This window comes from Artibeus jamaicensis, unplaced genomic scaffold (assembly GCF_021234435.1).
Source record: "Artibeus jamaicensis isolate MK-2021 breed Jamaican fruit bat unplaced genomic scaffold, CSHL_Jam_final contig_233, whole genome shotgun sequence".
NCBI lineage: Eukaryota > Metazoa > Chordata > Mammalia > Chiroptera > Phyllostomidae > Artibeus > Artibeus jamaicensis.
Genome location: NW_026521486.1, coordinates 27,845,244 through 27,863,069, shown reverse-complemented (window position 1 = coordinate 27,863,069; position 17,826 = coordinate 27,845,244). Strand labels below are relative to the sequence as shown.

Genomic DNA, 17,826 nt, shown 5'->3' with positions numbered 1-17,826 from the left:
CAATAACCACCTGACACAGACACTGAAGAATAACAGCCACAGTTAATATGTTACGAATTAAATACAAAAGAATTACAATATCAGAGAGAAGAGCAAATGTCTACAGATCTAATGTCTATGCCATGTACCACAATTTCACTGAGAAAAAAAAATACTTAAGGTTTAATGGGAAAATACAGGTTTATTTAAAAATTTTACACATGTGGTTTATTAATGTATCTATTGATGCCCCTTTACCTGAAAACTAAACCTATCAATAAGCATCTCCTAGGAACTCAGTAGGTACCAGCCTGTGGGCCCATGAACTTCTCCAGGGAAGCCAGGGCTGGAGAAGGCAGCTATGTGTTTCTGAAATAAGGTAGATTATATTTTTTTATAATTTCACACAGTAGCCCTGGCTGGTGTGGCTAAGTGTACTGAGCACCAGTTCAATTCCGAGTCTAGGGCACATGCCAAGGTTGCGGGCCAGGTTCCCATTAGGGGGTATGTGAGAGACAACCACACACTGAGGTTTCTCTCCCTCTCGTTCTCCCTCCCTTCGCCTCTCTCTAAAAATAAATAAATAAATAATCTTTTAAAAAAATTTCACACAGTAAAATTTTACACAGGCTAGTATATAGCACATAAAACACTAAGCTTTTCCTTTTCTTTTTTTTGAACCCCAGAAGCCAAGCCAAGAGGAGGCAAAGAAAGTGTTTTATGTCTAAGAGTATAGACTTAGCTGTTGGGAACTTCTCTGCCTGGTTTCAGGAATTGTAACTAACTGCCTCCCACAGCTAAGGATGAGTGAGCGACCTCTGGAATGTGAGCCACAGGAGACAAAGCTTGTCTCTGGTAGCAAACGCTGCCTCTGCTTCCTCCCCTGCCCCCAAAGCTTGATCAATGTCCATGATGAGTGGGATTCCTCACGGTGAGGGGCAACCTAAGCCAGACTCGATCACTTGGGAGGCCATCATGGAAGGACTCGGGGGGGCTGCGACAAAGAGGGAGCAATGGACCCTTGCCCCCCCGGCTATTCTGACATAGCCGGAGTCCCCAAGCCCTCTGGGAGAAGCGCTTCCTGGCTCTAATCCACTTAAGCCCGAAAACTTGTGATGGGGGAGGCAGTGCAGCCTCTTGCCAGCTAGAGTGGTATCCGGGGTAAATCTGGCATAAGAAAGAATTCCTGAAAGTCCTGTGAAACCTGCTTTGCTAAGAGTGCTTTCATTCATATGTTAAGGGTCCGAGCAGGAAATGAGTATGTCTCCCAAAGTTTCTGCAACCCCCTTTCCTGACAGACACTGACTCAGACTAAGCCCTCAGATTTCTTTGTAATGTTATCTACTGGTTGATCCTTGCTGCCCTATATTCTTGTGTATTATAACCCAATAAAAGCCCCTAGAGGAAGGGGCTCCTGGCCTTTTTCCTCTGAGAAACTGGCCACCTCTCCTCCCCAAGCAGATCATGTCTTGGTAGTGTTACTTTTACCATGGTGGACGGGGGGACTTGAGGGCAAAGTCACCCACACACTTACCCTTTTCTTTAAAATGATACCCATTTACCAAATTCACCATCAGCAGCTCCCACATTGCTAGGAGGCCAGCAAATATAACCTCTCTTCTGCAGAGCTCTTCATTTTGCACTCAACAAAGGAGCAGGAGAGTGTGGGTGAATGGGGGCACTTTCTGAAATTTTTTCTTGGAGGTCTCAATTTAAACTTACTCCCTGAATGAGATGTCAGGATAATTAGTTTTTACCCTATAAGTGCTGGAATTTTCAGGCTAGTTTAAGAAACTGCAAATAAATTTCCACTTTAAATCCTTTAACTCTTAACCTAACACACGTTTATAGTCTTAGGCTTTCTCACTGATAAACCTTCCATTGCAGCAAACCTTTCATAAATTGAAATGCTTTTCTATGAAACGCAAATCTTCTTTAAAAAAATTAAAGAGCTGGAACACCACAGGGGGCTGGATGTGCCATCTGGACCAACACTCCTTCAGTAGACAAGGATTCGCAGCCTGAGACAAAGGACTCGGTGTGACGTGCGACAATCTTTAGAAATATACAGCTACACTGCCATTTATTCCACTATTTGATTCATATTTAAAGTTTTTCATTTTTTTAATCTTAGATGTTAATTTGGTATTAATCACAGCATCTTTTTAGAGTTTTCACCTCCTTCAATCATAGCTGTTTTCCCACTTTTTTCCCCTTTATTTATTTTTTTAATGGCTTCTCTTACATTTTCTTGTATTTCTCTGCTTCATCTCACTGTTTCTGTATCACTTTGATCTCACTGGGTTAAATTTTGAATATTCCCCTAGTTTGTCGTTTGTTTTATGTTTTATTTCCTGCACATTACAAAACCCCAGCCAAGTGTCAAACTCATTTTGCATTCCTTCAAGGTCTGCGTTTCTCAAGCCCCATCTTTCTGTGTTAGTAACTCTTCCTTCCCACAGATCTTCATCAGCAGTTCAAACCTGATGACGTTATGATTGCATCTTCAGTGTTTTTCTACTCCAACCTTATTTATCACGCCTGCATTATTTTCAAAGATAAGGTCTAAAATAACTTCAGAGCAGAGCTTGTTAACTCTTATGTGTGTACAAACAGCCCACCGTTACTGAGAGATAAGGCCACTTCTCTACTTTCTGGCATTTGCTGAGCTGAAATCCCTTAGCAGGAGATTGACCTGCTTGCAGACTTCTCTTTTCTATAAGCTTGTTTCCTTTTCTATCTTTCTTCCTATCACCCTGTTCTTGCATAGTTTGACGAAAAAAACATGGCTCCCCTTTCTCCTCCCTCATTATACTTCCTTCAGGGATTTACTCCCTATTTACTCCCACTTCACCTCCTTTCTCTCTCTCTCTCACCACAGCTCCACTAGTGGAAATGAAAGATCCGTTTTCTTTGACAAAAAGCCAAAGAAAAAAATTTTCATTAGTACTTTTTTGCCTCTAATAACTGCATCAAAATCCTCACAAACCTTTAATATGTCCCACAACTATTTGGCTTGCCTAACCAACACCATCAATATATAATCTAGCTCTTGTTATAGGTTTGCCCTCAAAAGAACATGTCCAAACTCTGCAGAGTTGTGGCACATTTATCTGGAAAGATAAATCTGGATCTCAAGATTTCACTTTGCCTGTCTTCACTTCCTTATACCGCTAACTTGCCTTCTCGTTAATTAATTAATTCACCCATTCCTGTATTCCAAAATATTTTCTTAGGCTCTCCCAGATGCCAGGCACATAATAATCACAGGGAATGCAGGTGAGGAAGATTTAGTCTTTGGTCTCAGAGAGGCTCACAGTTTTGCAAAAAATCTGAAGGTAGAACAATTGATGATAATACTATGTGACAAATGCTACTGGTATTTACAACTGTCCTAGGAGCAAAGCAATATATACAATTAATTAATTCCACCTTAGAGGATCATGGAGCGGTTTGACAGAGCATGGAAATCTTATTTAAATCTTTAAAAACAGCTAAGCAGAGGGGAGAAGGCTATAACTGAAGGAGAAAATGATACATAACAAAGACAGAAGTACCTGGAATAGTTCCAAAAATCAATAATGACCATATGGAATAGAAGCAAAATATCCTTTGAACTGATATTCTTATTTTGCCATAGGAGACTACCTGCCTCACAGAGCTGTTATGAAGAGTAAATATAAATATACATAAGTCCCTTTGGTCCCTGGCATATGGTAAATGCTCAAAAAATGGTAGCTGTTATTATTTTATTATAGATTACATATGTGCATTTCATCTTCCTTTTCTTTGTTTTTCCCCCCTGGCTCATGGCTTGGTTTCAGATCACTGTGGCTGCTGAGTAAGTGACGTCCAGTGCAGTGACACTCTATTTGGTACACATCTAAGGTGCTGAGGTGTCTGTGATAGCTTCCAGAGTACAATTAGGAGAAAAGACAAATAAACATAGCTGAGAAGTGGACCGTAAAAAAGCTAGCTAGACCATATCTAACTTTTATTCTCAAATATTCAGACTCTTTTTACGCCTTTCTTTTTTAAGAGGGAGTCAAGGCTTGACAAAACAAGTTCACAGCTAAGATTCACTGAACACTCCTACTCCTACCAACAGAGTAAACCTTGGGGTAAGTGCAGAATGAAATCCAGCCCAGAATCTTCTATTTCCTACAGCTACACAAAATGCTCTTGAAAACTGAGGTTCTGAATGATGCTTTGTAATAGTCTGTGGAAAAAAGAGATTCAATCATGCTCCTTTCTTATTGAAGTGGGATGGGGTAGGAAGGTGTACTGATATTTTTTAGTAACTTGCAAAGTATTTAATTTAGAGTTATAATGCACTCATATACATTGCTTTATTTGAATTGATGATCAGGTTAATTTATTTGCTCAAGGTCACAAAATGTGCATGAAAGAACAAGACCATGCCGTCTTCAGACTCCAAGGACCAAGCGTCTTTCCCAAAGACAATTTAAAGACTACTAGTCATTTAGTTAACCAACATGCAAACACTTTGGTTAACTAAGTTTTTATATTTACAAGAATATATAATCCCAGACTAACATAATTATGTATTTCTACCTCACTCTCTCTCCAGGTAATTATTTTTGCAATAATCTAAATGGCTATCAAAGTTATAAGATAAATTATGAATATAATATATAAACTCTGAAATTTTGATGCTAAATTAATGAGAAAACAAAAGCAATGAAGAATTCCAGACATGATAGAGTAATTGTTACCAAAACTTGCCTTCCTGCTATAAATAACTTTACAAGTGAACAAAGTATATAAGGCAACTATTTCAGGCACTGGAAAATTGGCATCTTAAAATACACTATAAAATAATGCAGATATTACAAATATGTTTGAAGACTTAAAGGAAAACATAATCTCAATGAGTGAACAAGAGTAAACTTCAGCAGACAAATGGAAATTATAATAAATAATCCAATGGAAATTCTAAAACCAAAAAATGTACAATAGCATTCACTTCATAGGATGGGCTTAAAATCTGAGATAGAACATAAAGGACACTAATTTAAAGAAAGATCCATATAATCTGGCCAATGGGAAGAACAGAAGGACAAAAAAAGATAAAAAATAAACAGAACTTTAGCAACCTATAAGACAATATCTAACATTAATGTAGTTGAGCTCCTAGAAGAAAGAGAGGTAGAATGAGGTAAAAAACATATTTGAAAAAATAATTTTTTAAAAGTCCTGAACTGGGTGAAAAACATTAATCTACACATCTAAGAAGCTCCGCCAACTACAAGTAGAATAAATACAAAGAAAACCAAACTTAGGGACTTTGTGGTCAAATTAGTGAAAAACAAAGATAAAGAGAAAATATTGATTGGTCACACTCAGAGTAAAATGAGATATCAGTTACCAAAAAAAGGAAGGAGAAGGAAAAGAAGAAGAAATGGAATTCCAAGAAATGGAATGAAAGTGGTGAAATGAAGATAAAGTAGTCATTAGGGGTGGAGGAATTAAACAACAACAACAAAAAAGGACTTATGGACACAGACAACAGTGTGGTGATTGCCGGGGGTGGGTAAAAGGTGGCTAAATGGCAATGGAATACATATAATAAACATTTAACTTAAATAAGAAATTTAAAAAATAATTAAAAAGTACAAACAGAAAACAAAAAAATTAACATATTGTCCTATTTCCTTCTTGCAGTTTTTGTGTAAATATTGTGTATGATTTTTAGCCCACATTGAGGTTATACTACATATTTTAGAATCTGTTTTGTGTTCCCTAACCATATGTCATAAGCAATTTCTAATGTTATTCTAAAACATGTTTCAATTTAATAATATAATTATATAATGTTAATAAAAAAAAGTCAACCCAAAGCTCTATATACAGTAAACTATCCTTAAAACACGGGGGTGAAATAGAGACACTTTCAGATGACTATAACCAGAGAGAATTAATCCCCAGCACACTTGCAGGAAGGAATAAAGATAGAAATAAAGATGGAAGGAATAAAGGTGGGAAGATTAAAAGTCTAACTTCACTTAGTTATTTTCTTCTAATTTCCTTAAAACACAAATGATTGCTTAAACAAAAATCACATCATTGTACTGAGAAGTTCCTAATACATGTGGAAGAAAAACATGACAATAATGCAAAGGACTAATGGGTGTAAGTGAAACAATATTCATTCCAGGCAGCCAGTACTAATGCATACGGTAATTGCTAGAGCAATTTCTAAAAATATACAAAGAGGTTATACAAAAAGCCAATAGAAAAAAATAAAATAAAACATTATAAGTTACTTGATAAACTCAAAGATAGCAGGAAATAGGAAACAAAAAACAGATCAAAAGCAGAAATAAATTGCAATATGACAGAATAAATCCTACCTTACAACAGATATCCTAACAGAATTTAAAATTGTAAGTCAACAACATGATATCTAGAAAATCATAAAATACTTGAAAAGTAAACATTTCATTCTAAATAAAATTCTAACATTCTAAATAATAAGAGAAGTCCAAGGGAAATTAGAAAATATTTTAACTAAATAATTTTTTAATTGGCTCTTTGAACAGATTAATAAAACTGGCAGACCCCTAGCAAGACTCTTTCTACCAAAAGAAAAAGACCAATATAAGGAATTAAAAAGGAGATATAACTACAGACCCTATAGACATCAAACCAATAAAAGAATATTAGGAACAACTTTATACCAGTAAATTTGCCGAGTCAGTCTATTTGTACAGTGCAATACTTCTCAGCAAAGTGACACACAGAATGACAGGGACAGATCTCACAGCTATTATCTCTGGTTGGGGGCAACAAGCACAAAACCCCACGCGATGCCCTAAACTAGCAATCCATGGTGGGTGATAAAACCAGATCAGTGTTATGTGGGGCAGAGGGTCAAACGAGGAGAATTCACGGCAAGGGGGCACGTATGGTATTTCTGGGATAATGTAATATGCACAAGGTCAAGACTCATCACATTGTACCCTTAACACCTGAACCTTACTCAATAAAAACTTGCATCAAATAATTAATTTTTAAGAAAAAATAAAAAATTACCACCGAAATAGGAAGGAATGTGAATTTAGTTCAATTTTTTTATTTTAAAAATTCTTCCAAAAGTTTAAAAATACTTCATTTCTATTACATACCTTCTTAACAGAATAGGAAGCATGCACTGTGGGCACCGTGGGCCTGGAAGTGTGCTAGTCGCTTTCACATGTGACACGTCACACAGTGCCTTGGGAGACAGAAGACCTGGGGTCAAATAATGACCACATGTCATCTCTTGGTTTTGTGACCCTAGGCAAGTCACTGAATTTTAAATTTCATCAGCTACAGGACTGATGTGAAGATTAAAAAAGGATTTTAAAGTAGACACTGAGTAAATGGAGGAGATAAACAACAACGTGCACAGGAGACAGAAGATACCGGGGAGAGCGCAGTTCCAGTCACGTGTTCGCCTGTGGAGGGGTGGAGGTGAGGGTGCAACAGAGGCATCCACTCTCGGCGACTCAACACCAGGTTCCTACCACGAGCAGCGGGTGCAGTGATGGGACAGGCTCAGCTGAAGCCCGAGACTGCATATACTTTCACTGTGACCTGAATGGCTGCATTCTGGACAAACGATCCCTTGTCCTGACAAGGCGCATGAAATGGCAGGCTCCTTGGCCACTTCAGACTCTAAGGGGCTTTACCCAGTTTCCTAAAAGCTGCAAGGAGTCTTCTATCACTATAGATCTTCAAAGTCCCAACATGACTGATGACCATCCATTCCTTCTAACCCTGAGGTTTTCGGAGATTCTGCTCTAAACGAGACAACCAGAACAGAGGTCTTCTGGATACGGCAGCATCATTAAGGCCTAGTAGGCTGATCTTCGGTCGAGTTCTAGGGAACAGTGTTGGGCCTGACAGAAGTATTCTAAAAGTGCCTGAGTATAAAAGTCTAGAGGGTGACTACAATAGGGGCCCAGATTTAAGACCTGAGAAGTCTCGTATCTTCACCCGAATACTAGTAGGGAACCTAGAAATTCAATGCTCAGTCACGGAACAGTGTGATAAGGTTTTATTTGACAAAGGTGTCAAGAGGAATCCACGGGGCTAAATGAGGAGACAATGAGCCAGGTGGTGGGGAGGCGGCAGTATTGGGAAACATTCTCTGAGAAAAGTGATGCCTGTGCTGAGTCCAAAGACAGGGAGGTATCTGGGTAGAAGGTATTTCATGGCAGGGGTCGCAGCACAAATACTCAAACAGGTTGGATGGTGCCACTCAAAGAAAACTAAGAAATTCCACAGAGCTGGAGCGAACGATGTGCCGAGAGAGAATGAGGAGACAGCAGAGGCAGGGTGTGGGGAAGGACCGGTTTAAAAATCAGGCGGAAGGAATTCACAGTTTACCTTGAGATGAAGAAAAGCCACTGAAGGACTTCAAGCAAGGAGTACCACAAGGAAATTAGCATTGTAAAGAGATCATTCTGGCAACCGTGAGGAACAGAATGGAAGGGGACAAAAGTCGAGGTGGGAACGACAGTGGCCTAACACAGAAGCAGTCACCATGGAGGGACGTATTAGATGCAGAAAAGAGGCCCAGCGCCCTCGGCTTGTTCCCTGATTTACAGGAAGGGGAGAGAAAGAAGGAACTAAGCACAATTCCTGGGCTTCAAGCTTGGATGTGTACTGGAATAAGTCAACCTGCATTTGAAAGCATCAAAAACAAAGAAACTGCACTAAAGTTTTAAAAAATGAATTGACACAGAGGCACAGGCTTCTTTAGATACTATGGATGGACACACCATCACTAAGAAAAACCAAACTCTTAAATTCACAGAGAGGAATAAGCCAGAGCTAAAGAAATTCCTGTCTAACATGTTGATGAGTGAATAATCAAATAACAAGGAAGGCAATTCACTAACAAGAGAGCCATCTACTGCCTTACACAGATAGTGCAGCAATGAAATGCCACCAAAAAATGGGGAAGAAAGCCAAGTGTTTTAACACTTCACACTGTACGTGTAGTCACAAAATGTTTGACCCCTCCCACCCAAAAGTCCAAGTGGTTAGCACCTCTAGCTAATAACCGAAGGTTTTCACTTACTTATTTTACCTAAAAACATCAATGCAATATATATCATCACTTGAACATAATATGCTTACCTGCCATCATTGCTATCATACTGGCTTTGTAGACATTAGTCAGAGATCCAAGTTCTCCCGTCGCTAAGATGGTTTTGAGATGAGCTGTCCCACAGGCCTTGCGGAACTGACGAATCTCATCATACAGGGCTGGAGAGGGAGATAATTGAGGCAGTTACAGAACAGGCAAGTGATAACATGACTTGGCAGCCCCTCGGAGCTGGTAGGGCCCATCTCAGATTTAGGAAACATAAAACATTTGTCACTTTCTAAAAACCACCCCAATTTAACATAGCCTAGAGCATTCTGTTGCAGTTCCCATCCTGCTACAAGGAGTGCTTCGTTTGCTACCAAGAAACCATTCCTGAGCCCTGGCCTCAGGTCGAGAGCCACGAAGCTTTTAAAATATCATTATAATGACACACAAATTTCCAGTAATTTCTACCTCTTCCAGAGGACAGGTACTTACAAGAAAAAAAGAAATTTACCTACTATACATATAGGGGCGTACCACTTTGCAAATTAAAGAAAAAAATCTCAGGTCCTTATTAATTCTTCCATTCACAAGTAATAAGTTGTCTTGTTGGAATATAAAGCAGGCCTTTCCTGAGAGCTCGGCTAATGACAATAAAGACATAACAGCTTGTCCCACTGTCTGCCGGGGCGTGTGCCTCCAAATCTGACTAAAAAGTGCTGAGGCAGCCCTGGATGTGTGGGTGTGGAACCTGTGTACAAGGATGTACAGATGCAGTCTTGATTTATGAACCCCAGACCCTGGACCCACATCTGGCTTTCTCGGGCTCCATACAGCAGCCTGAAAGCAGCTTGATTATTACATATAAAACTACACACAACAAAATAAAATCAAAACAAAAATAAAAGCAAACCACTTTGGATTCAAAGTAACCGAATTTTAGTAAACAAAATGAGTATAAGAATAAGAGTTTAAAAAACTATTTTATAGCCTTTGGTCCTGACACCAGTGAATTTGGGCTTTCTCTCCCCCTCATCAGGTTGGCCTTATCCATTTCTTTAACTTAAACTATTGCAAATCAGGACTAAGATCGGGGCTTTTCCTTTCTTCTCCGTGTATGTTTCATGAGAAGTAGTTTCATGAGCACACGGACTAAACTGACCAAAAAGGAAACACTCACATTAAGGGTTAGGATTAGGGTAAGCATTTTTTAATACAGAAAGGAAAGTTCTGTAATTCACAAGTTTCCTAAAGTACATATAAAAACCTTAAAAGACAGCAAAATCAGTCAAATCCACGAAAGTTACAAGAAGGACAAAACTTGTCTTTGCAATCCTAGATAACCTGAACTTAAGTTGAAGCTTGAAAGTGGAAACAATACAGATAAAACCAAATAATTCTATTAGGAGACGCTAGGTAAACTTCAGTGATTGCTGCCACGAGAGATGGTACTTGGAAGATTTTTAAGAAAAGATGGCATGTTTTCACAAATCCCTAACAGTCTGTAGTTCTGAGTAGCAGAGATGACCAGAGACGCCGCACCACCGGCCGGGCGTACCCTGCCCCTACTCCCTAAACTGTGAGAAAACCATCTTACCCCTGCACCCAACATGGCAACATGTGTGAGAATGCCAGAGGTATGCATAGTAAAAAGACTATGTGATAATAATAATTTATATTTTTTTAACTCACTGCCTGACTTACTGAATCTAAAATGGGGGAGTTTTTCTAAGAAGTAGTGATGAAGAAATTGCTTGATCTAAAAATTAAAAAATGCTAATCCAGAGTTAACTTGTGATTTAATTAATGACTTTTCTTCCACAGTACAGTGTTGCCATCAAAAGCCAGCTGGAGAGTCCACAAATGTGGATTTAGAACCCAACTCCATCACTCCCTGCGTGACCTTGGGCGAGTTACTTCTCTTAGCCTTAGTACCATCCTAAAAGTATCAATAATAACATTTACTTCATAGGGTTGTTACGAGAATTAAAGAGATACACACACGTGTGTGTGTGTGTGTGTGTAAAGTACTTAACACATTGCCTGGCTTATTAAAACATGTAATCCTTATTAAGCTCGGAATGTTAGTGAAATGAGTTCTGTTAAGTGTTGTGCGATGAAAGTCACACCTTGTTTCACGGCCTGATCCCTGTACTGCAGTGAAATTTTTTATAGGGATTAGTGCTCATAATCAGTGAGCCATCAGATAAGGCTTGAAAGTATTTTATTACAGCACTTGTTAAAATGAACTTTGGCCCACATCACAAAATTCTTAAAACACTGATCTCGACCATATTTTGGACAAAAGCACCATCCTTTTTCTGAAGTGTACTACCTTTTGATATCTGGTGAATTTCTCCATCTACAATTAAAATCAACCAGAAAACCTGGACCTGTCTTATGACTCAATTATCAGCCACCTGGAAGTTATGATCTTTAATCCATGATCCAAACAGAATGGACCAAAAATGATCACTTAGAGCTGAACTGCATTCAACAAATACACAACCAGTGCCGATTCAGCCTTTACCTGCCAACTCCTCACACCATTTTACTGACCTATTTCACCACAATAAGAGGGTCAGGTTTTTTTGAGCAAATATCTCAATCCGTGAAGTTCAACAGTGGGAAAGTTGCTGTTTCCTTCTGTTACTATTCTTCCCAGAGTAGACCAGAACAGGTGAAGACAAAAGCATATCTAATGTGGCCTTTTCAGTTTCCAGTTTCAGGGTGCACAGTGTGAGACAAGCTCGGGCACGCGGTTCCTAACCCTTTTGACCCCACAATTCCACTGCTGGGATTATATCCTAAGAACCCTGAAACACCAATCCAAAAGAACCTATGCACCCCAATGTTCATAGCAGAACAATTTACAATTGCCAAGTGCTGGAAGCAACCTAAGTGGCCATCAGTAAATGAGTGAATCAAAAAACTGTGTTACATTTACACAATGGAATTCTATGCAGCAGAAAGAAGGAAGGAGCTCCTACCCTTTGCAACAGCATGGATGGAACTGGAGAGCATTATGCTAAGTGAAATAAGCCAGGCGTTGAAAGACAAATACCATATGATCTCACCTTTAACTGAAACCTAATCTACAAAACAAACAAGCAAATAAAATATAACCAAAGGCACCAAAATTGGGAATAAACTGATAGTGACCAGAAGGAAGTAGGGGGATAATGGGGAAAAGGGTGAAGGGTTTACAGGAACAACTATAAAGGACACAGGGACAATGACAAGGGGGGGGTGGAAACAGGGAAGGGAGGAGGAGAAGGTTGGGGTGCGGGGGAAGGGCAGACAACTGTACTTGAACAACAATAAAAATCAAAAATATTAAAAATAATAATAACGTGGCCTTTTTAAAATGTGGCCTGGGCTCCATCAAGTGAATGCTGCAACGTGGGCCTCTGAATCTTAGAGAGCAATCCAAAGATGAAAGAATGGTTAGAGGCTGTCCTTAGTGCTGCGGCATCAGCAATGGCAGCAGATGCAAGAGCCCAGTGGCCACAGCTAGCAGCGTGGTACCACATGGGCCAGTGGCAGCAGCACCAGCAGGGGCCCTGTGACCACGCTCCTCCACTCTCTACTGGACATACTCACTTCCCAAGCCTGGCTTTTCAGGCCTGCGACTACTACAGTGAGTTACCATACATCCTCTTAATAAATCCCTTTCAGCTTAACTTAATCAGAACTGGTTTTGTTTTCAACTCATAAGTCTAGCATAACAAATATTTACTGAGGAAGGATGAAATAGCAGACAAGAGTGCCCAGAATGTCTGGGTTCATATCCTGGCTGTAAAACTTACTTGTTGTTTGATTTGGGCGATTTACTTAATCTTTGTCCCAGTTTCCTCATCTATAAAATGGGGATAATAGAGGTGCCCATACTTCATGGAGTTACTTTAAGCATCAAATAGATTAATACAAATAAAGCGCTAAGGACAGTATTTGTCACATAGTTAATGCACCAGAAATGGCAGCTACTTGTTTTCCTATTGCTGGTAGCGGTGGTAGCGCTATTACTTTCTTGCTGAGTGCTTATTAGATCCAGAGTACACAGGGACTGATAAAAGTAGAGGACACCATGGCCTATGCATAAAATTTCTCTCCCAGGCGCTGGCAGAACAGTCCAGAGGACAGAAAGTTTACTACATCACAAACAATGTTCTAAGACCTCATTTTGGATAACACAGACTTCTAGGGTAATAAGACTACTTACTACATTTGTAAACTTGTAGGAATGACTCAATTTTCTAAGCCTGTTTACTTAGGGGGCCACAGTTTGCTCATATATTTTTCTGAAGATTAAATAAAGTAATACCTGTGGCTAGAACAGCATTAGGCATACAGTAAGCAGTTAATCATTCAATACTAGTTTTCCATATTTTTCCTTACTTACTTCCAAGAATGCAAAAATAACTTTATAATACAAAACAAAGCAAGCCCTGCTGTAATACTGATGAAAGTATATTTAGCATTTACAAATCTTGCATATAAGAAAAGGAGACCACTCACACACAAGCCACAGAAGCCACAGGAAAACCTACTGGAAGTGTCTAGATCGTTCTGAGCACCTTGGCAGGACCATGACAGACACCTTAGAACGAGACAGATGGTAAATGCAACTCAAAGAACTCGATGGCTGAAATGTAACTCAGACCATCTGGAATCACTTTGTCCTTTAACATGCTCCACTGTCACTTTCCTCTCAATATAAACAAGCAGAACAGTGAAAAAAACTAGTGGGTGGATGTCCCCCTGCATTAGCAGCAAAGGGCGGCAGCAGGATGTGGATTGATAGAATTGTGACTAAACTATCTGTGTGGAGAAAATTACAAGGCAAGTCATAAATGCAAGAGACCCTCTTTCCAAAAAATTCATCATTACTCGAAAGAATAAAAAATACCCTATGTCTTCAAAACGCCGTCCCTTAAAAATTCTCAAACTGTTTTCACTGCATCCAGGGACACTCTTACCAGAGGATCCGATCATTAACTAGCCTGAGTACGTGGTACTGGGCCAGGGAGACAGCCCACAGGAATAACAGATAATTATATACAAGAAAATTGGTCAAATAAGTAAATATACTGGGAATGATGTGAGCAAGATTTCTCACTGACAAGAAAGAGGGACATCAATATAAAAAGGAAGAGGTGAAAATAAACCATGTGACGGTGGCTTGTAATAAAAGTTGTCAGCACGGACTCGTGGGTTCTAGCAAAGGTAGATAAAGAGATGATATACAGATAGGCACATAGACAGACAGGCAGACAGATGTGTGTACGTGTGTAGATGGGCGCACTGTGCATGTGTGAACATCCATGTATTTCCTACCTCTGTCCACTGAGAAGGAAACGCTCCCACCCCCACACACTCTTCCACGGCACGGTCACACATTCATTAATCACTTTTCTATTATTGGATGTTTAAGGTTGCTGCTTTTTGGTCTTATAAAGAACAATTCAGTAAACATCCTTCTTGTTAAATCTGTGCATACATCATGGCCTCATTCCCTGGAGTACTGATTAACTACGCTCATATACTCACATACAATACACACTCATCATAAAAATTTCAAACATTACAGACACTGAAAATTCCCCATTAAAAAAAAGAAAGAAAAAACAATTCTTATGTAATCAGAAAAATAATAATTTGGAAGGCTATTATAAAAGGTGACTGACAAATGAAAATGGAGTTGAAACAGCATGACTGCAAACTGGCCAGAATAATGCAGAACTTAACGAAACACAAACACCAGAGAAGTGGCTGGCAAAGTGATGTCACGTTAAAAACCGGATAATAAATGTTTTGACGTATAACGAGGTTTTCAGCACTAGCTGAAGTGGGTGTCCTAGAAACCCAGGAAACATTACATTGTAGACGCTTAATCAATACAGTGTCTCAACCAGCAGGGGGAGTTGACTCCTGTCTGTCCCCTGCCACCCCTCCTACTACTGCCACATTGGTGAGGAAAAAATGGAGGTCATACCCGGACCTTCTGCTCATCATTCCCAGCGGAAAAACTAGTGAGGGCGGCGTGTTCACCGACAGGAGTGGACAGGAGCCACTCTGGGACAGGTCTGCGTGCTTGGCGGTGCAGACCCAAGCAGAGGAGGGGGCACTCTGCCCCACTTTGAAACAGTATCCAAAACGGAGAACAGCCTCCACCTCTGCCCCGTGTTGGCAGGAACTTGCAGCTACAGCATTTTCTTTCCTCTGTTTAAAGAGATCGTGTTTCTCTCCAGCATCCACTCACAGGAAAATACATTCTTAATCTCTAGGCTGCTGAGAGTCTGTTAAGTTTCCCGGAACAGCACTGCTACAGACAGAAAACCATGTGAGTGAAGCTTTCATGTATAGAGACTGTGATTTAAGTAAGAATCCTAGTGTTTAAAGGCTGTATTTCCTATCTAAAAGTCATAAAGTAGATTTCCTTTTATAGTTCATGCTATTCCAAGGCACTTAAAAAATAATTGTTAACGAACATATCTAAGCAATTATTTTTTGAGTACCAGAGGGATGTTCCAACATTGCACAAAAGTGGCCTGAAAATAACTCTTAAGATAATTACATGTACAATAAAACACTTAATATAAAATTACACAGCAACTGTTTAAACTAAAAAAGTCACAAAATGTTCAAGAACAGTTTTCTTCCACCAAGGCATCTAATTAATCTTGTGTGAGTAAAACAGAGACGAGCTAAACCACCAGGTAGTAAAATAATATACAAGAAATAAAACACACATTTTCGTCAATAGTATCAGAAGTTTTGAAGTCAGAGCATAAAATCGGAAACAAAAAAGCATACAGCTACCGTAAGTATCTCCAGAATTTTTCTGCCCCAAACAACCCCCCAAACTGAGAAAGCATAGATTATGGATGATTTCATTCTTCCCCCCAAAGTGTCCATGGATGTGGAGGCTGCTTTTCTCATCTGACATTATGGTTAACAGCTCTACAAAATGAAGGAAAACACTGATTTCTTTTCAGGGATGTTCTTTCTACCATTTTCCTTGTATAAAAATAAAGTGTTGCCCAGATTCAAGATTTTCAGGGTCCATTCACATAAGACACAATGATAGACACTGTAGATTTGGCCCAAATATTTCATTCTCACACCCTAAAACTCTTGCTAACCATGAGGCCTGTATTCCACAAAGCAAGTTTGGAAGAGCAACTCATGGCTGCAGAACTGAAGGGTTGAAAGGCACGTGAAGTTCTGGATATGGGAGACAAACAGTATTTCCCATTGCTACACTGAACATACTATTCTGGAAAAACAGCACAGACAAAGCCACCTTTGCAGTCAGGTCTGCAGGTGCTCCAGGGTGCTCCAGGGTGACAAGGGTTCCCAAACACTAGTTAAGGCAAGTCTAGCTCTTCAGCTCAAGGAACTAAAAGACTTGAACGAGGCAGGATCTGATAGCACTACTATGTCACTGGTAAAATATCAGGTAAACATATGCAGCAGAGAGGGGTCATAATGAGGTAAAAAAATGAACACCTCTGTATATTTACAGAGCATGGAATGCATCTAATTTTCAAAAGCTGCTCAGTAAGATTTATGCGCTGACGAATCCCTTCTGCTGAATGCTTTCTTCAAAGAACTGTTTAAGGATGCAACTTAGATGTCAACTTCAATACCATCATTAAAAAATACAGTGTTACAAGCACTCATCATGGGAATAATACCCACAGACAAGGCAATGCCAAATATAAAATCACAGGCCATTGTAGTTCAGAAGAGCTATAGAAAGCCTTAAGTCTTATCCCTCCATTGGTAGCTTATTTAAATGCAGGCAGAGGGAAGTGACGTGTTTGCCCAAAGACTAGCTGTAATTAGCAAAATTACAAAGACTAAAACCCAAGCCTTTAGAGTCCCACTTTCCTGATTGAATGCATGTGCTATTTGAAGGTTCCTTCCCTTGACAACATACTACCATCAGCAGAAGGAAGGGGGGGAAGAGAAGAAAGTGCAGTTGGCCTGGAGGAAGTCATCTGGGCTAAGCAACGGGATGACCAATTTACACATAGTATCTCATTTAATCCCTATTATAGCCCTGTGAAGTGGATGCCATGATTGCTACTTTACAGACGGGACAGAAGACACAGAGCAGTAACTTGCCCAAGAGATAAGAGTTTCTGTGACCTTTCCTAAGATCATAAAGCACATGCACTTTCTGTCTAAACTCACCAGAGCAACACTTTATTCTTCAAGCCACCTGTGTTACAGCTAACTGCAGAGTCAGGCTAACTAAATAGAAACACATGGAAAATATGGTATGTACTAATTAATCAGTATGCACATTCGACAATGCATCAGTTATCCTGCACCTGAAGTATGTGGAAGCAAGAACTAGAAGTGAAAAAAAATGTCCCAAGTGAGTGCTTCTCCACAAACTAGGGGATGGTCAAGGTGGGGACTGGGGAAGGGTACAAGAATCTGTGAGAGGAGGAGCTGAGGCACGTGATTTGAGAACGTCTGTCAGCCACAGACCCAGAGACCAGACTGATGGTTGCCAGGCGTGAGTGACGGTGGGGGACTGGGTGAAAAACGTGAAGGGAGTAAGAAGTACAAATTGGTAGTTACAAATAGTCACGGGGATGTAAAGTACAGCATAGGGAATACAGACAATAATATTGTAACAACTATGTATGGTGCCAGGTGGGTACTGGAAACATCAGGGGAACACTCTGTAAAGTACGAACTGTCTAAGCACTATGCTGTCCACCAGA

At 39.7% G+C, this 17,826-nt stretch overlaps 1 protein-coding gene across 1 annotated transcript in view; it reads right to left on the bottom strand.

Moving 5' to 3' along the window:
• The window catches only part of DERA (deoxyribose-phosphate aldolase), a 99,459-nt gene that overhangs the window by 40,967 nt on the left and 40,666 nt on the right, over positions 1-17,826 (bottom strand). The window contains exon 6 of the mRNA XM_037136590.2: positions 9,130-9,258. Coding sequence (XP_036992485.2) covers positions 9,130-9,258 — 129 coding nt within the window. The remainder of the gene's footprint in view (positions 1-9,129; positions 9,259-17,826) is intronic.